The sequence below is a fragment of the Scylla paramamosain genome, chromosome 9, assembly GCF_035594125.1.
Source record: "Scylla paramamosain isolate STU-SP2022 chromosome 9, ASM3559412v1, whole genome shotgun sequence".
NCBI lineage: Eukaryota > Metazoa > Arthropoda > Malacostraca > Decapoda > Portunidae > Scylla > Scylla paramamosain.
Genome location: NC_087159.1, coordinates 15,004,591 through 15,025,000, shown reverse-complemented (window position 1 = coordinate 15,025,000; position 20,410 = coordinate 15,004,591). Strand labels below are relative to the sequence as shown.

Here is a 20,410-nt window from a genome sequence, read left to right as displayed (position 1 = left end):
GCTATTTAGAGAAGAGGTTCGCTTCACCGGGGTAACTTAATAGGCATGGCGTCACTGTATTAGTATTCTACATCATTTGACACGCACCGAAGCTTGTATAATTTGTGGCCTTCTCTTTGTCCTTTCGTGCTGCTGAGTGTGTCCGCGGGTGCTGGGGTAGTATGGATTTGGGGGATCATTAGCATAGGTGAGTATTGCGTAAGGAGAGTGGAAGAGAAGATAAAATAGGGTGAAAGTAACGAAAAGTATAGTGGAAGGAATGAAAACTATGATGGAAATCATTGGGAGTTGGATGAAAGGCGTGAGTAAATAGGGTGGAAGGCGTGATGTTGGGTGGAAGGTGCGTGGGGCGAGGGAACGTGAGGAATGGAGTGGAACTGTCACGGAATGAAATGTCTCGCCTCCCAAGACATGTCCGGGAAGGGTGAAAGGCGAGAGGCAAGAGCGATCGTATCAGTGGCCGCATCACACGAGTGGGTGGCGTGCCAGCCTGCAAGCGGCGGGTTCCTGTGCGTGAAGAATTAAAACTGAACGGTTGCTGCCGCTGCCTCCTCGCCGCAGAAATATACTCTTGTTGTGTGACTTCTGAAGGAAATAAACAGAAGGAAAAGAGAAATTTTGTGCATGCAGGTGATTTTTTTTTTCCTCTTTTTTTTCAGTCATTGCTCACAAAATATGTTAAAAGTTAAATCTCTGAACTTTTACGGAAATGCTAATAACTTGAATGTATTAATTCATCAGTGGTTAAATTTAATATAAAAGAAAATTTCTAAAGTTGTTAATTACCAGCTGGTAATGAGAAGGAAATTCCAGCGTGTGATGTGAGTTTAATATAATGTTACTAATTTTTTTATTTCGAAAACTCCGGCAGAGAAAGATGACGAAAATGAATTTGAAGCAAAAAAAAAAAGACTATATGCTGAGGCATTGTCGTCTATTAAAGTTTATTTGGCATCTGAATAGAGGGCCAGCGAAACAAATTGTCTGAGAGCGTTGTCAGTCCGCGAACAATTGTCGTTCTGAAAACTGTTTGGCGGAATATTACCAGACGCAAGTGCTACCGCTGTACGGCCTTTTTTTTTTTTTATCCTTTTTTTTTTACTTTATTCCTTTCTTTCCCATGTTCTTTTTTCTCATATGTCTTCCCTTTCTTTTGCTATTATTTTATTATCATTTATTTAGCATTACTTTCTTCTTAATCTTATTCTTATTGTCATCATCATCATCATATATTCTCCATCAAAACAGTATTACAAAATGGGCTGCACGTCTCTCTCTCTCTCTCTCTCTCTCTCTCTCTCTCTCTCTCTCTCTCTCTCTCTCTCTCTCTCTCTCTCTCTCTCTCTCGTATCTTGCTTGTGGTATTTTAACGTGTTATTGCAGGAAGAATAAGAGAGGTAGTGGGTGGTGCATGGGTGTGTGGATGGGTAGGTGGGTGGTAAGAGTGTTGATGGTGATGGTGGTAGTGGTGATGATGATGGTAGACGTGTCACATAAGCACAGACAGATGGTGGTGATTGTGTTGTAGTATTATTGTCATAGAAGGGAACCTCTCTCTCTCTCTCTCTCACTCTCTCTCTCTCTCTCTCTCTCTCTCTCTCTCTCTCTCTCCTCTCTCTCTCTCTCTCTCTCTCTCTCTCTCTCTCTCTCTCTCTCTCTCTCTCTCCACCACCTCTTCGGAATTCCTATCTTGACTTGTCCTCTAATCAGTCTCTTCTTATCCGTCTCATTTATCCGCTACCTCCGTTCCTCTTCGTCCACAGATCAATACTCCTTGCTTTGGTGGAGGTGCTTGTGAGGGAGGAGGAGGAGGAAGAGAGGAAGGAAGATATACAGGAGGAGAGGGAGAAGGAGGTGATTATGGGGAGAAGGGAGAACAAGAATCAATATTGCCGTGTCAGAGAGAGAGAGAGAGAGAGAGAGAGTGGGGGAGACCGAGGGAACAGGTGTAAGTTGGGGGAGAAAGGAGGGGGAGCGAGAGATGCGAGGGGGGAAAGGGGGGAGGGGCTTACTCACTCATGCAGGACCAACGGAAACTCACCAGTTTTAACGTTTCTTCGCTTTATTTTTTTCTGTTTCTTGTTTTCCTTTCTCTCTCTCTCTCTCTCTCTCTCTCTCTCTCTCTCTCTCTCTCTCTCTCTCTCTCTCTCTCTCTCTCTCTGAAATACGGTTATATCGATTTTCTTATTTTCAAAACTTTCCTTGTTCATTCGTTTCAAATTTGCCTCCAAACATTGAGCCGCGAGTCCTAAAACTTAATTTCCTCTTTTCCACAATTGTTCAATCGACCGTGTTGACTCGCCATCCCCGCTTATTGCTCCTACCCTCATTTTTATCTTAAGTCTCTCTCTCTCTCTCTCTCTCTCTCTCTCTCTCTCTCTCTCTCTCTCTCTCTCTCTCTCTCTCTCTCTACGGATGGAGGATAGACTGAGGAAGGGTCGATAAAGTTGTGAGGTTATGAGGTGGCGAGGGGCGCGGGGTGACCTTGTCTGTCTGCTCTCTGCCCCTCCTTTCCCCTCCCTCTCCCTCTTCCCCTCCCACTCACTCCCGTCCCGCCGCTCTTCCTCCCCCAGCGGCCGTTTAGGGGGATCAGCAACAAAGACATTTCACCCTTCCCTTGATCCCTCATAATGCTGACAATGATTCTTTTTACTAGATTCAATTTCCAAAGTAATGATGATACCACCTTATGTTTCATCTCTAGTGGCGCTGCTGTTCATGCTCTCCGATGCTACTCGTATATCTCCCATTTTCTCATTTCTGGCCGTACCCTGACCGTTTTTTAAGTGTCACTCCTCATTGTCATAGTTATGGGGTGGCGTAACGGGGCGGGGTGGGGTGGCATTAAAGTCTTGCTTGTTAATGGGAGTCGTTTAGGGAACTTAGTTGAGAGGCCCTCGCCCGTCACGCTGCGCCGCCCCCACTTCCGAGATACACACAGAGGGAAGGTTATAGCGAGCGCTGCAATACAAGGCGCCCTGTTAGTGAGCCACGGCTATAACCAGTATTCATTTCAGTGATATAGCAAGACTAGATATAATAACTTTGGTATGACGACTTTCTACCGTGTTTATCCACGTATGTATGAATTATTGTTTTTATGCGGCGTGTGTGTGTGTGTGTGTGTGTGAGTGTGTGTGTGTGTGTGTGTGTGTGTGTGTGTGTGTGTGTTCAAAAGTTAGGTAAGGGCTCGTCAAAAGTGTAATATTTGGTGTTTCTGGTGTTGTTGCAGGGAGTGCCGAGGGGTACAGCCCACCATTGTGTATGGCCGCAGCTGTGAGGAGCTACCGTCGCGGCCTCTGCGCACCCCGCGGCCTCAAGTGCTGGCCGCCTACACGGGACCTGCAGGAGGCCTCACTTCCGTCAACAGAGGTGGTCATCCTCCTCTCCAGCGGGATGAGGCTGATCTAGACTTCATCGATGCGGATGACGCCACTTCCGACGCCCAGCCCAACGCCTATGTCACCTCGCAGAAGCCGCCGCCACGTAAGACGCCGTATTACGACCTGGCATCGTATTTTCGCAAGCGGGAGCCTGAGGCCAAGGGGCAGGGCGGGGAGGGTGGGGTGCGGAGCGGGAGTAGCGACGACTCCTTGGACCGCGAGGCGCCGTCTTGGAGGGGCGAGGCGCCCTCCCCTCTCTCCCCTAATCCTGGCCGAGCCCCGCCCTCCGCTTTCCTCCAGTTTGGTGACGGACCCCTCAACTATGGCCTCAGGTTACCCAGGGGCGAGGATGGCTGCTGCCTGAACGGTGTCGGGGCTGGTAGTGGTGGTGATGGTAGTGATGCTGTTAGTGGGGGAGGTAGCGATATTGGTGGTGGTGGTGCTTACAGTAACACTGATAGGTGCTGGCAGGGTGACGCTGGTGGAACCGACATGATGGAGGCGGTGCTGGTGAGCTGTCGGGACGAGGGCGGCGGCCAGGTGGTGAATCAGCTGGTGGAGCCGCAACTGGACCAGAACCTCAACCCGCTCATCACCCTTCACACGGCGGTGCTCGACAACCAAACCAACGACAACCACACCGACCACCAACTTGACGACAACCACACAGATCAACGACCCGACGATAACCAAACTGTTGCCCTATGTGAGAACGGCAACTTCACGGGCGAGGAGGGGAACCCCGTTGATGGGAATGACGTGGGTGAAGAAGATGACGCGACATTAGCAGGAGACACTGAGGGTAACCTCGACAGTCAGCGAGCGAGGTTCCTCACCCTTGACCTGGTGGAGGCGGGGCTGTTAGCAGGTCAGTCTTCACTCTAAACAGCAACCACCACCACAACCTTCACAACAAAGGAAGAGCCGCCAGCCTGGTCGCACTAGCACGCATGAAGCTCCTCCCTCCCCTCTGTTCCCTTATCTTTTTCCCTCCGTTTGTCTCCCCTTTCACTGCTGGCTCTCAAAGCATGCTGGAGCGACTGTGCCTTATTCAGCGAAATATAAAAAGAACATCATACTAATGAAGCATGACAACGTAAAATTTGAACGCGCACACACATAATAATACGTAGTCAGGTATAGTACAAATGAAAATCTTAAATGTAATAATATACAAAATTAAGTAAGCTATATTAACGCATTTTAATTATAATAACTCCAGTAAATTTAGAGTAGAGACAAGCCACGAATATCCATACATAAAAAAAATGATGCAATAGTAGTAGTAATAGCAGTAGTAGTAAAAAAAATAAAAAAGTAAATAAATAATAATAATAATAATAATAATAATAATAATAATAATAATAATAGGTTTACCACACAGCACAACATAAACACGGGAGGCAAAGATATGCAGGGTCCTCATCATCAGAGGAGAAAATCAAACATATTAATGTGAAAAATCTGCAGTTCTATTCTTTAGACCTCTGAGCAAAGATTAGACAATAAGTAGAATAATATTGTATAGAAAGATAATGCAGATTGTAAGTGAAAGAGTAGAATGTTTGTGAAACAGTGGGTCATGCAATAAAAACAGCCCATAGGTGTTCCATTAGAATGAGTAAGATAGAAATCAAGAAAAAAAAAAGCTTGATATTGATATATTGGTAGATAAGTTAAGCATTTTTTTTTTTATAATATGAATGTAATATAAATAAATATAGATAGCTGTTTGTATTGATCTGTATTATCTCTCTCTCTCTCTCTCTCTCTCTCTCTCTCTCTCTCTCTCTCTCTCTCTCTCTCTCTCTCTCTCTCTCTCTCTCTCTCTCTCTCTCTCTCTCTCTCTCTCTCTCTTATAGAGTAAATATTAAACTGAATATTCATATATGTTCTTTTATATATTCATCAATCTTTTCAGGTATCCACCAGCTTCTGCCTTTCTTTCCTTTTATTTATTTGCCTGTTGGTCTGTGCCTGTCTTTGGTCTCACATACATACATACATATATATATATATATATATATATATATATATATATATATATATATATATATATATATATATATATATATATATATATATATATATATATATATATATATATATATATATATATATATATATATATACGAGTATATATACATATATATATATATATATATATATATATATTTTTCTCTCTCTCTCTCTCTCTCTCTCTCTCTCTCTCTCTCTCTCTCTCTCTCTCTCTCTCTCTCTCTCTCTCTCTCTCTCTCTCTCTCTCTCTCTCTCTCTCTCTCTCTCTCTCTTCACCATTGTTCATGTTGCCATCCATGTTCATAGCAGTCAGTATAAAGCAATTGATAAATGTTTTGTAGTGAGTATGAAAGTAACTGTCATTCACTCAGTCCAAGACTCAGTGGAGCCCAAACCACTGAGTCACAACCTTTTCATGAGAATGAAGTACACTTCATAACTCAGTTGCTATATGTATTAATACTCATAATGCAGAATTAAGAGGCTTTAAAATTTATGTTGCCATATAGAGCAGTGTAAAATAAATTTCAACTATCATTCCTTTACAACTTATATAGAATAAGTATTGTTTCCAGTTCCACTGTTATTTTTTGCTTTATAGTTCACCGTGAGTTTATCAGTTATCTCAGGATGGAAACTGGATGCCTGTGCCATATCCCTTCATATTTATTTATTTATTCTTCTTTTATTACATTGATCTAAAGTAGTATTTAGTTTTCAAGTATTTCATGCATCTTAATTAAAACTAAAATTTTAACTTGATATTGTATAGTGTTCAAGTGCTTTATTATTTTTTTTATAATCCTATAAGATTTTTTGTGTGTAGTTTATAGTATAGTATTTTCTTGATGTTTGCAACTAAGATTATTTGTTTGTGCTTTATAATTCAGGCATGCATTAGTGTTTTACTGTGACTTGACCAGTGTGAGGGATCTCACCTTGTCATGCCTCTCAGCACTCACTGGTCACCTGTCCAGTCCTGTGTCATGGATCAAGCGTTTAAGAAAATATGCATGAATTAATGTCATGAAAATGTGTGTTTATTTAAGTTATTTAAAGGTGCATTGATTTAATTTTAATTGAATGTACAGTTATTGTTACTATCTATATATTTTGTTTTACCATTTACGTTACATTTCGCCAAGTTTAAACATTTGTAGTCGTTGTTGCAGTGGTCCATGTGATCCATATTTGTTATTATATTTTTGTATGATTTACCTGTTACAGCTTTGTTGTAATTTTTTAGTAATGCACCAAATTTGTATAATTGATTGTAGTTATAACTCTGTAATTTAACTTTAAGGAAGATGGAATAGTTTTAGAATAAGAATGGCACAAAAGAATATTTTCTAGCTGCAAACATAAATAGGCTTGCTTCAAATCCATGCATAAAATAACTGCCATACTGTAATATAATTATATACTTTCCTAATCCTTTAGATTCCAGTTAAAGTAAATCTAAGCACTTTCATTTTACTAAAAAGTGAAATATAAATGAAGCACATTTTCCTATGCTTGTTTGTGGCAAAGTAGGCTTTCTGTGTTTGTGATAGCTAACTTGCTTGTACCCTCAGTCCCAGATCCTGATCTGAAAAGGAGCGAGAAGGAGGAGATAGCTGGCCTGCTGAACTGGAATCGCCCACACCACAGAGCATATGGCCTCTCAACCACCCTGTATGAGAGACACCCACTCACCAGTGAACGAGCAGGTGAGAGAGAGAGAGAGATTAAGGGTTGAAAATAAGGGAAAGTGTTGGGAAAAAATTTATGATGTGTGAGAGAGAGAGAAAGAGAGGGAGTAGGTAGAGTTGTAAAATAAAGGGAAAAAAAGCCAGGAAATGTGCTCCATAAGCAAAGCAGTAGATGATTATACATAGAGAGAGAGAGAGGAGGGATAAGTAATTAATCAGTCCTTTTGCAACACTCACTGCATTGCCATCCAACCTCTCAGGTAACCCCATTGCTGATGCATTTGGAGTGGTGGCACGGGAAGACAGTGCTGTTCTGGCACTAGCTGATGGTGTCAACTGGGGGGAGAAGGCCAGCATAGCAGCACGATGTGCTATCCATGGCTGCCTTCATTACCTCAACACCGCTCTCTACTCCCCTGCAGCAGCCCCGCCAGAAACCACCACGGTACCTTCTGTCATGCCTGGTTTGCCTAAGTGTTTACTAGCATTATAAAGGTTTTGCAGGAAGGCACTCAAGCTCCATGCAAAGACTTGGCATGGAGGAGGACAGGGTTAGATGTAAATCAAAGAACATCATGGCTTTTCAAGATTATGTGACTAATTTTTCTATAGTTTTATTTTTATATACTGAATGTGGTTATATTCTTTGATTCCATTAATAAAGTTGTCATTTTACTCATACATGTTCAGTTTTAAATTTGTACATAATTCATATAATGTAATATACCTAGTTCATAATATTAGATTAATTTGTAAGGTAACATAAATTAAAAGAAAGCTACCTCTTCTTGTCCACAGGATGTTTTTGTGGCATTGCTGAGGTCCTTCCATTCAGCACACAGCCTTATTCTTCAGGAGGATGGTATGCTCACCACCCTGACAGCTGCTGTGGTCATGCCTTTGGCAAACAGAGAGCAGTATGTGGTGTGTGTGTGCAATGTGGGGGACTCCTTGGCTTATGTATTCTCTCATAAGCATGGTGTTCGGGAAATCACACAGGGTAAGTGTATTCAGGATATGCAAGTGGTGTGAAGGAAAGTCTGACACCAGGAATTCTGATTAAGTGTTTCAAAGAGTGTGTGAAAGTTCAGAGTATCCTAACTAAGATCAGAATATATAACTCAAAATTCTAAATTTGCAGGTTCACATGACATCTACAGCATGAGGGACATGCGGGATGCTCTTGGAGCCTTGGGCCCCGTGGATGGCACAAACCCGGAACTTAACAACTTGACCTGTTCCCTAACCTACTGTGAGGCAGGAGATATTGTCTTCCTTACCAGTGATGGCATCTCAGACAACTTTGATCCTGTGGTGGGCAAGTTTGCCATTCCTCGGAAGGAAACCCCAACAGCCCCTAAAGATGCTCAGGGAAATGGGAAAGAGCAGCAGAATGGGGTAGAGAATACTCGAGGTGGTGATACTAGCAAAGAAGAGCAAAGCAAACCCCAGTCTCAGTCCTCGACAAGTAGACAGACACATCAAACAGGAGGGAGGCAACAGCAGCAGCAGCATCATAAACATGGTTCAGGAAGGCAGCATGGATCAGCTAGTCGACATCACTCACAACACTCCTCAGGCAGACAGCAGCAACAGCAACAGCGAAGTGGCAGGGTGAGGAGAACCCCTTCAGCAAGCAAGGATCAGCCAAGCAGTGGTCAGCCTCGCACAGCAAAGCAGGTTAGTCATGGCTACTTTTTGTGACTCCCAATTTATTTTGAAAATCTACTATCATATTCACTTAGTAAAGCTGAAAATCATTGCTCGTGTATCATTCATGTGTTATATCATTATCTTTGTGTATATATGCATATTTCTATCACAATCATGAAGTGTTTTGAGTCAGATTAAAGGATATATTTTACTGGTGAAGCTTTTAAAATAACTACTTCATGTTTTATATACCAGGGTAATGAAAACCTATATGTTGTTACAGGCTGTTACTAATGTAAAATCTGTGGGAGCTGGATTACCAGAAAATGAGGAAGAGGAAGTCAAAGACCCTTTCCTGCCCTTGGTGGAGGCCCATCAACGCCATGAGCTCACATTACTTCGAATGGAGGATCTCTTGAGATGTGGCCTCACCAGTCCTGGTCCTGTCACCACTGCTCAAGGCCTGTGCTTGGAAATGGTTCATTTTGCCACCAAGCTGACAGTAGCCAAGCGAAGAATTCTTGAAGACCCAGATCTATATTCTTCTACCTCCAAAGAATTATCTCGCTCCCAACAACGTAATCGCCGTAGGAAGGTAAGTGTGCTGTAGTGAGAAATACAAGTAGTTGATATGTTGGTTTACTACAAAACTTCTACACAGCAAGGTCAAGTAGTTCAGTTTGCCAGTGAAGCAAGTTACACAATATTAAACCAAAAATTAGATAATGTTTTGATCTATAGATCCAAATCAATAAAATTGTATTAGATAATGAGCTCTAAAAGTTTTAATCAAATAGCATGACCAGTGTCATGACATAACTGAGTTGCTATGCTTTATTAACTAGTAGCCAGAAACTTTGGCTTTGAAAAATTAGTGGAATTGGTGGTTGTGAATCAGCTTATGCAAGTGGTATGCATAGTTTAGGAAAAAAAAGTCAACATAAAATGTGAGGTCTGGTCCTCCCAGGAAGACCTCTCCAGTGTGTGCTAATTTTGGAACACAAGAGTCAGTCTTTACTCCATGCTTTACAGTGTTAACATAACTTAGTCTGGTCTTCTTGCAAGGACCAGATTTTGCTTTTTGTGACAAGTATTTTTCCTCCATGAACTGCCCACACCACTTCTGTATCTTTTTTACCAACACTGCAACTCACTTGATATCCTTTGTTTGGAGGCCTGTGTCCTTTAACACAACAGCAATATCATAATATAAGATAAGAAATACATTCTGGCTTAAGTGAGCTGAACTACAGTTTTGCACCAAGTTAAAGATTTATCATTCTTGACAATTTTAAACATAACACTGAGGGTGTTTGGGTGATTCACACCACCATGATGGTATTGCAGGTGTGTGAGAAGTTGGCTTTGGTTCCTGGCAAGTTGGACCATGCCACTGTTGTAGCTTACACAGTTGGGCTGTACCAAGACCCTGATGCCCCAGACCCTGAGGAGTATCCCTTGGTGCGCCCCCATGTGTTTCGTCCAGCTCCTCTTGCCTCTCCAGATTCCACCCGCAGTTTGGTTTCACAGTTGGAGGAGGCACGACCAGCTGATCTCCCTACAGTGAGTGCAGGCGGGGCAGCACATGCAGTGGGGCCTGAGAGTAAGGCGTCTCCCTTCTCCCAGGACAAGGAGAATCTCAGTCCCAACACAGCTCCAGTACCCTGCCGCCCTACCCTCATTGAAACCATCGTGTGACCCTCATCAAACCCACAGGACTATCATTGCCCTCACACCAAGCCTTAGGGTGGCCATACTGATAAAACTCCTTAAAGCCCAGTGGCTTTGAAAACTCCAAAGAGAGAAAGAGAAAGAGAGAAAAAAAAAGTGGCCATAAAAAGTCTGATGGTGAGTTTGTAGAAGTTGTTACCAGTTGCAACATTCCAATTTGGAGATTGCTTGCTCCTCCCCCTTATTTCTTCTTTCATAATGGAGGAGGGAGAGAAGCCCTCTCTACCTTTCAACTCACTTCACAGCTCAATTTTCACTGCTCAGGAACACACCTTAAACTTTTTTTTTTTTTTTTTTTTTTTTTTTTTTCCTCTCTCTCCAAGAAGGAACATTATTACATTTTAAGAGGAAAACTTTCTTGTGACCAAGACTTTGCTATTCATTCATTGTATTGTCATAATTTTCTGCCAGATGGTTACATACATGTACTTGCATTCAAGTCAACATGAAAGGCCAATGAATGCCATATATCTGAAATCTTACACCTCAGAGCTAGCCATAAACACTTGTTAATTTCACTAAATAATAGGTCTTGCAGCTGAATTATCAAACAACTATGATTGCAGTAGTTATAGAATTTTATAAAATATTATTTACACAAATAAAACTCATTATATCAGCTTAAGAATAAAATGCAAAAATAAGTACAATAAGCAAGAGCATTCATAATAGTTTCAGGCTACAAAAAATATCCAGGTATATTGGGCATAATGAGATGGTGTGAGCCTCTTTGTCCTACACCATCTACACTTGGCACTATATCTTGCATCACTTTTTTCCTTCACAACTCAACTCAACTCACTGCTAACATGGTTAAGATCACTTGCATTTAAATGTGGTGTAGACATGTTAACAATATTATCTGTGATTGCTATGAAGATAAAGTTGCTTTGAGTTTTTAAAAATCTTTAGCAATATTCTCGCATATTGTAAAATAACACCATCCACTTACACATCCCACACCATTTCACCATTTATAATTTTTTTCATACTAGGGTAAAAGAAAAACTTATAAATGATAAGTCTCATAGGGGTCACATTCTTTACCATTGCAGTCACTGCCCATACCTCACCTCACCCATCACTGAATAAACAAAATGCAGTCATGTGGTTCAGATCATAATATACTCTTTAACATAAAAATCCAGAGCACAATACTGAAAGTTCATTTAGTACAGATATTAAAATTTAAGGCATTTAGTAGGAGAGGGAGAAAAAAGTGTACCATTATCTTGCATAACTTACTGGACATTTTTCTACAAATTTGAATAAATAGTAAGTTGGTAGATAGTTAGTGTAACCACCTTAAGCAGGTATGCACACCTATATATGACTTTACAGTAAGTTTTGAGACCATATCACACTAACCATGCATTGAAGTGAGTATTTTGTACAGAACTTTTCAGACCAGATATTCTGAAGGGAAAATGACAGTGTATGTAGTTTTTAGCTTCTCAAAACTAAATTTCCTCTTAACCTTTTCTTTGTGCTGAATACAACTAAAATTTGTGCTTTAGTGTATAAATTAAACTCATCTTTGTGGGATCAAAAACTATTGAGCTAGAAGAATAGTAAGCATTATGTGACTATTGCTTGATGTCAGAGGCAAAAGCTACATACTCATAGCATAATGAAATGAGAGGCAATAGGGAAAGCAAACTTGAAGTGATGGGAAGTGAGTTGAAGATCGGTATATGTAGGCACTGTGATATAGGAGTGGATGAAGAGGAATATGCAGCTTTGTATAGAAAGTGATATCACAAAGAAAAATCAGGTACGGCAGGCTGGTATGGAGAGTATATATTAGCCACTCAAACAAGTGACATTCCTACTCACATTTATAATGTAATTTTGCTTGACATCAAATACCTTTATCTCATTCTTTTCATGGTTGACATTGTCCTCTCTCCTGAATCCATTAAGTTGGCTGCTATGATTTTGACGAAGAATTCTCACTCAGTGTTTACAGCAATGAAAATGCTGTTTGTCATATATGTAAATGACCTGCCACTAATCTATCATCAAATCCTAGTCGTCATCCTTGAAGATAAGATTTTGTAAGGAACCATATTTAGGTAGTTTCCAAGAATAATTCTATAATCAAATTTATGAGCAAAACTGTGCAGCCCCTAGTTTATGCACTTGCAAACTGCCTCAGTTATCACACTTCCCGAATTGTCCGAGTGCAAAACAGTTTCAATACCATAGTCCCTTGAACATGAGCTACAAGATTTTCAGAGCGTAGTGCAAGCACTATGTGGTTCGGATGGGCAGTGACCTTGAAGTCATCTCAGTATAGAATAATCATTAAAGGTATTGTACATGAATTTGTAGAATTTGACAGTACTGAAAACAATTTAGAATTACAAATTATGGGCTAGTGGAATTCTCTTCTGCTTTTAGCTTCAGAAACAAAGAATACATATTTTCTTTGCTATCATTTGTGTTGGGTTCAGAGTTTCAGCACTGCAACAACTTATGCATCACCATCACTGACAATCAAATGGTTACTTTTTATTGATTTATAAGGAAAGATAATTCCTTTTCACTGCCTCTTTACTGTCATCATCTTCACCCTTTTCATTTCTCAGACATAATTTTCATCATTTTTGTGCCACATGTTTTAAAACCTTGCAAATGTTTAGTAAAAAATGTGAATATTGTTCAGATGTCTTTTATTGAACCCTGCTGTTCTGTCTTGCATGTTAGAACTCTCACTAAGAGATCAATCAGTATATCACCTGACTAATGAACCTCCCCTCTCCCTTTTCCTGCCTATACACTGGTGAAGAAGGCTGACTTGGGTATATGTGGAACTTCTATTTTAAAAGGGTGAATTTATGATCACTAAATTGGTATGTCATGTAACCTCAGTGATAGTCTGCATGTAAAACTTCTATTTTACAAAAAAGGATGAGATTATGACCATTAAATTAGTATATCATGTGACCACAGTGATAACCACATGATTATAACATGTTATTCTATACTCAAGGTGCATTATTTTAATTATTCAAACAACACTTTGGTGGTGTAGTGGTCACTATGCTCATCTTACAACTGAGAAGTCTAGGATTCATTTCCTCAGCCATGCATAGACAATACATTATCATATATGGGCCCTTAGACCTTGTATGACTGCTACTACTAGTTTGGCACAAGACATTTCTGGCCACTTGTAGTATCTCTTCATACATATGTATGCCCACATGCACACATTAACCCACACCACACACACATCCACACCCACACACACATATAGGATAGATTGCTGGCCTTCCACCTCTAATAGACAGTGGAAATGCAACTTTTCACTTGGGTTTGTACTCTTGTGCTGTAGCTCAAGACAAGGAACTACAACATGAAAAATCAACCCATATTATCTCCACTTAGCAGGAGACTTCTTGGTTGTGAAATGTGCATGCTCAAGTTGTTTAATCATAATGATAATTACAAAAGATATGACTGAAGTTATCATTATGCACTTATGAATGAGGTTTGAAAGATAAGTCCTGCAACCAGAAAAAGTATAACACACTACATTTACAGCTGGAATAATACTGAATGAGGAAAACTGACTGATAATACTATATGCATTAAAGAGAGATTCTAGCTGGTCGATATTTGCCACTTGGGTCAGCCAAGTAATAGCGCAGCCAGACATCAGAGAAAGCAGCTTTGCGTGACCAAGGCTTAAAGTGGCCATTCCAGTGCAGGAGCTTGGCAGACTGGACAAAATGTTTGGAGTAGCTGATCCGGGCCTTCAGACCTGTAAAATATTGAGAACCCTTCAACAGAATTTAATAAGACAGTCACATTTAATCTATTTTCAGGGAGTGAAAAGCACTGAATGAAAAATACCTTCATGATATCAAGTGCTTTTAGATCTAAGCTAAATATACTTTCCCATTTCTGCACTAAAGGGGGGTTCACACGGGGCAATTCGCAGCTGCTTCCACCTGAGATTGTGCAACTGGGAGCAAGATGCAGCCAGGATTTGCTGAATTGCCGGAGCAGCCAGGAAACCACTCTGTCAGTCTGATCAGCTGCCTTCCCAGCAATTTTCCATCGTCAAATGAGAACAACTATCAATATAAAATTGAAAATAGGAATATTGTTGGAAAGTGTTTTAGTAATGACCACTGACTGTACAATAAATATACAATAAATAAATTAAAAATTTAACTTCATTTATAAAAAACTGGAAAATAAACACAGAATTGGTTTATTTACATTGTCACTGAGGAAGCCAGTGGCCCAGCATGTGTGTACCAGAAGGCATCATGAGTACCCCAGCCTGCAAATCTATATATATATAGATCAGGAACGAGTCCACAATAATTTCTTTAGCTTTTTCTTCAAGCACAGCAAAATTGCAACCATAGCAACCAGCTCATTGATTGTTTGCTTTGATGCAGTGGCTAGCAAGCCAGCAGCTGCTCTTGACCATGTGAATACTTTCAGCAGGAGCCTGCCAGCTGCTCTGGGTGGCTGCAAGCAGCTGGGTGAAAAAACAGCCCTGTGTAAACCCACCTTAAGACACAAAATTGACTGACCTAGGTCAGGGAGATGCCAGACACGAGGCAAGGGAGCCATGTGGCCATATATCACAGCTAACACAGCTGCTTCTCCCTCATCAGCCATAGAAGAATGGATTGGTTCACTGTAACAGTTAAGCAGTGTAAGAGAAATCTGCAAATGTGTTATACTATGAATTAAAAATATTAATTTATTTTATCAATAGCAATGTAAAAGGTAATTATGCAAATTTTTCACTGTTTAAAAGAAAATTATGTTAAAATGAAAATTATGATACATCCATTAATAGAGATGATAACAATCACAGGAAAATTGTAATATTTGCATAAGGAGTTACATTTTCATGTTAAAACAACCAGCATGAACACATTGACTCACTTGATGGTGCTGCTACTGATCAATTCTTGCATCTGGTGAGAGGCATTGGCCCAAAGGTGCATCTGACTCACAAAGACTCCAGTATTGGGAACACAAGTATTGGGATGGATCTTAAGGGCATGGATGGCCGGGTGAAGCAAGTTGAGGTGGAAGGAATAGTACTGATGGGTAAGGCTGAGGTGCCTGGAGGTTGAGAAGCAATCCTTTGTAAAGGCACCAAACTGGGAGGTGATGATAGGAGTGTTCAGAAGTTCTGATATGTCTCCTGTACAAAGGAATTACATAGTTGTTACCTTATTATTAAAATTATCCTTCATTATCTATACATGTAGATCAAACATTTGTAAACTAATGAAAGATTGTTACTCTTGTAAAAGTAATTGTATAAAATTCAAAAGTAAGGTAATTACATTAAATAATAATGGTTCTTGGGCATAAAAATTTATGGTAGTATGACAATGTGTGAGAAAAGTGTGGTGAATGTTTTGCAACTGGCAAGGAAAATTTTACTGACATAGGATCTGAAGATCCAAAATGACATGGTGGAGGAGTGAAGTTGATGCCATTGTGAAAGAGAAAGCTTGTTTTTGGAAAAGCAAAAAAGGATGGAAGTAGGTTAGAGTCTTAAGTTTAAAAACTAAACATAGACCTAAAAGAGAAGTTTATGGAGCAATGAATGACCAAGGAACACTTGAAGAATGTGTAGGAATGAGGTGTTCAGAGCAGCTAGACATGAACTAACCTTGTACAATGATGTCTGGATCAAGGTAGACAAAACTGCCCTTCAGGTTGGGAAATATATTCTTGATGTAGATTTTGGCATAGTGGGACCTTTTTTGTGGCACTTTAGGTGGATGGGGCTTCACAGTGAGACCAGCAGTGCGCAGCTTGGTCTGAGATATCCACTTACTGTTGGAACATATTTGCCTAATGAGTAGGATATGATTATTTCTTAATCTCTTAGTGACTTCTTGACAAAGTAAATACAGACCCATATGTCAATATTTTTAAAGTTTTAGGAAGGGAATATCATCTATAAATTTTAAACAAAAGTGAATACAATAATTAATTTCATCCATTGGAGAGCAATAGCAAATTTGTATACTGAAGTAAATTCAAAAGCCTGTAAAACAGCTATTGGAATAAAAGTATCATCAACCTAATGAATGGATGACTAACTTGAAGTGAGGTATGACGGCACTGGGCAGAGTGACATAGAAGTGAAGGGGATGATGGGTGTTGGTAGCCACACTGTTCATCATTGCCATCACCCCAAGCAGGCTATCTGCATCCCCTGACACCACCACCTTCAGTATGTCCTTGCCACCTGTCCACCACGCAAATCAGTAATAGTACAGTGAAAGTGATACACAGGTATTGTTTCAAAGGTAATATGCTATCATTATAAATCATAAATATAGCAAAGGAGGTGAGATAAAGAAACTAGCTGATGTTTTCTAAAAATTTCTGCTGGTTTCATTACATGATGACTGATAGCAATTTCTATTTCTGAATTATTTAAATATAATACAGTACTTGCATTGTATCCTAAACAACATGACATTTGTTTTTATGATAAATTTTTCATATTTTTACCTGAGGTGAGTCTGGATGATGAGACATGTCTGTTGAAGGATTGTGAGTGGTTGAGGGAGACATTTCCCTTCCATGCATGCTGCAAGAACTCACTCAGCAATGCCTGGAACAGGATATGACTCCACTAAGAACTGTTGCAGTTCATCTTCTTGTCATTTCTATTAAAGGTGGATGAATTAATACATACACTGCAATAATGATGTTCATCATAGCAGCATAAATTTTGTACACAAGAAAATTTATTCCTATTTCTATCTAAAAGTCAATACTACATTGTATTATCAGTAATGAGCAACAGTACAAGAATATAATGATACACATCTTCAAATACAAAATAGATTAAATAGATGTATGCTGACAAGTGACATAATGCTATTAACACAAGACAATGTTAGACAAATGCAACTCTTCTAAAATACCTACACAATTAGAATGAAGTGAGATGGAATGAAGATGCTCAAGTTCTGGGCTAATTCTCTCACCTGACTTTTAGCCACCCGGGCAAGTGCAATGTTTCCTGCTTGCCTCAAGGTATCTATGTGCTTTGTGGAATCTGCTGGACCCCCTGGTTGTCCTCGTAAGGATGACATGACATAGATCAGGAGTGCAAACCAGCATACTGCTGCTACCACCACACCTAAAAAACAAATAAGTTACATTATGAGTAAAGTCAGTCCATGTTGTTTAAATTATTATCCCTTCCCTCATAAAAAATCAAGATAGTCATAAGGGTACTATTGTGAAGAGAAACTGTAGTGACACTTGCTTCCCCTAAATTACTGCTGGAAATATGAAACATGATTTTATATTTTCATTCAATAATACCTAACAGAAAATTTATATAATATCAAGCACACTTTGAATAATTTAGTTGCCACAGAGTAAGTTGATCTAGAATCCCCCACTCCCTGCTCCCTCTCCCCTTTTGCCACAACTGATTGGTGTACTCATAATGCTCCTGCCATTTCCCCAAATCTTATATTCAAGATATTTATAATCATATTAGCAATTAGCCTGCCCTAAGTTGTATACTGAAAATATCAAAATGACAACAATAATGTTAAAGTGGGTATTAATCTAAAAAAAAAAAAAAAAAGCCAGCAAATAATATACAATATCTATTTAAACAATCCTTATTGCTGTTGACACATGCCACTGAAGGACTTGCCCATTGAAAGAGGGTAAGGAGCAGAGGGGATGCAGCTTTTAGATCATCTCAGCCTGTAGAGACTATGGTATTTTATGTAAATACACAGCACTACTGACAAAATGTAGATAAAGAAAATAATTTACAGAAAGCAATACTATGACTGACAAATGAAGAATCTTATTGTTTGAATGGTCTCTAATGCTATTTCCACAAATTAAGTTACATTAGGGTTGCTTTGGTTGCATACAATATAGTGATTCTACAGTTTTGAGGATAGTTTTTTAATATCACCTGCTAACAGGGATAGAAAGTCAGGGATCAAATCAAAGTTATCTTATATAGAATTGCCCACTGAGCATTTTTGTAATTAATTTGGTAATAAGATAGGTAATTACTTTGGAGTAGTTGGTTGTGCTTTTTGAAGACAACAACTCCTGCAGAATAATGTCCAGTAATCATTAAGAACACACAGACTCTCAAGTTAAACATAATCACATATCTAATTTTCATCCTTACATCTAACCTAACCTAATTTATCCTAACACACTGAATCACCTCTAATTTATATTCCTAAATCTAACCTAACCTAATCTACCTTAACCTTACCTAAAATAGCTTGAATATAATCTGATCTATGCTAGTCTTAGACAATGTATATAAAAAGACCATGATTGTATCCACTCCCTACTACTTGCATTAAAATCCAGTAAATACGACGACAGAGCAACACACACACACACACACACACACACACACACACACACACACACACACACACACACACACACACACACACACACACACACCCTCTGTACATTTTCAGTTTGTTAACTGCCTAAATAATAAACCATTTATTATTATTATTATTATTATTATTATTATTATTATTATTATTACACACATGCACACACACACACACACACACACACATACTATTTGGGAAATGAAAAAATTACTATAAGATCAGAAGAAAAGATCTGAGAGTAACCATTTCTAGTAAACTGTCATTTGTGAAGCAAGTAAACAAGATCAGTGGAGAAACATATAATCTGCTGGGAAACATCAAGATGGCATTCTCCTACACTGATGAATATATGATGATAAAATAAAAAAACTGATAATAGCAATGATATTTCCAAGACTGGAGTACACAGCATTAGCGTGGTCACCAAATTTGATGAAGGATATCAAAAGGATTCAGAGAGCTGCAACTAAAATCCCTACAAACCTGAGGGTATAGTTATGAAGAGAGGTTCATGAGATTGGGCTTGACTACAATGGAAAAAAGGTGATTTGATAGCACTATACAGAATATTGGAAGGGATGGAAAAGTTGGATAGGGATGATCTTGTGATACCAGATATGAAAGGTACCATAGGAGATGGAAAGGAATTGATAAGGAGTGTTTGAAGAAGAGACATCAAGAAACAGCTTTCCTCACAGGAGCATAGCAGTGTGGAATGAACTTAATGATGAGACTGTGTGTGCCAAGACAGTCCATAAATTTCAAGAAAATTTGGATAAAAGTAGATATGGAGACGGGGCAACACGAGCCTAGCGTGGCTCTTGTCCTGTATTTCACAAGTAGGTATTTCCACACACACACACACACACACACACACACACACACACACACACACACACACACACACACATATGAACAAAATATATCTTTCCACTCACACACTTTAAGACGAGTGTGGCTCAGCATCCTCCTTGAGTCACGTTTTGTTTTCAGCCTCTCTTCCCACCCTTTTCTTCCCAAGTTGTCTCATAGGGTCGGTTCGTATATGTATATGTAGTAGTAGTAGTTCTTGATGGGCTATGAAAATCTAGTAGATTATATTCACCCTAGTAATATCTTACTGGTTAATCACAGGAGTGTAGGCTGAATGACCTCCTTCAGACAGTCGTGTTTATGTCTGTGATACGAGTGTCTTGAGAACTCTTTTCGTCCGCCACCCCCACCTGTCTTTTTGGTAGACACACACTTGAATGTATTCCACCAATGGACTCATATAGGTTGCTGTTGTTATAATTCGGTCAACGAACGTAAAATCACAGGGCAAATGTTCCTGACATACATGTTTAATCAGAAAGAACACGAGTCAGTTGTATCATTCCGTGGGACGAGCGATCGGACACGTGGATGCCAAAACCAGCTGACCAAATAAACATTAATAGTTGTATCAACGTTTTCCTACCGTTATCCATTCCGAAACGCATTAATATTTGTGGAAATATCTTTGTTTTTATCATGTAACTACTAA

At 39.5% G+C, this 20,410-nt stretch overlaps 2 protein-coding genes across 4 annotated transcripts in view; one reads left to right on the top strand and one right to left on the bottom strand.

Annotated features, from left to right (window-relative positions):
- The window catches only part of LOC135103663 (uncharacterized), a 35,539-nt gene extending 22,395 nt beyond the window's left edge, over positions 1–13,144 (top strand). Inside the window, exons 2-8 of the mRNA XM_064010221.1 lie at positions 3,233–4,251; positions 6,977–7,111; positions 7,354–7,538; positions 7,892–8,093; positions 8,235–8,773; positions 9,030–9,341; positions 10,094–13,144. Coding sequence (XP_063866291.1) covers positions 3,233–4,251; positions 6,977–7,111; positions 7,354–7,538; positions 7,892–8,093; positions 8,235–8,773; positions 9,030–9,341; positions 10,094–10,444 — 2,743 coding nt within the window. The 3' untranslated portion in view covers positions 10,445–13,144. The remainder of the gene's footprint in view (positions 1–3,232; positions 4,252–6,976; positions 7,112–7,353; positions 7,539–7,891; positions 8,094–8,234; positions 8,774–9,029; positions 9,342–10,093) is intronic.
- On the bottom strand, positions 13,138–20,300 carry LOC135103665 (glycosyltransferase 8 domain-containing protein 1-like). 3 transcript variants are annotated; one of them, XM_064010225.1, is made up of 8 exons: positions 19,824–20,299; positions 17,473–17,627; positions 16,991–17,093; positions 16,574–16,721; positions 16,137–16,303; positions 15,395–15,659; positions 15,034–15,140; positions 13,138–14,246 (listed from the first exon to the last, which is right to left on the bottom strand). In XM_064010225.1, exons 1-8 carry the CDS (start codon positions 19,849–19,851, stop codon positions 14,074–14,076), a joined length of 1,146 nt encoding a protein of 381 aa, XP_063866295.1. In that variant the 5' UTR covers positions 19,852–20,299; the 3' UTR covers positions 13,138–14,073. The 3 variants fall into 3 exon arrangements, with proteins under 3 accessions (XP_063866295.1, XP_063866296.1, XP_063866297.1); XM_064010226.1 differs by having other exon boundaries at positions 20,007–20,299; XM_064010227.1 differs by having other exon boundaries at positions 14,103–14,246; positions 15,011–15,140; positions 19,824–20,300.
- Between the last annotated feature and the right edge of the window lie 110 nt (positions 20,301–20,410).

Bases quoted from the DNA above. Each gene is read 5' to 3' on its own strand.
- LOC135103665 (XM_064010225.1), bottom strand. From the start codon at position 19,851: ATGCTGAGCCACACTCGTCTTAAAGTGT. The intron at 16,722-16,990 runs GTAAAAATATGA...CGTGGTGGACAG, and splicing joins ATCATCCAGACTCACCTCAG to GTGGCAAGGACATACTGAAG. The intron at 16,304-16,573 runs GTTAGTCATCCA...ATGTTCCAACAG, and splicing joins GCCGTCATACCTCACTTCAA to TAAGTGGATATCTCAGACCA.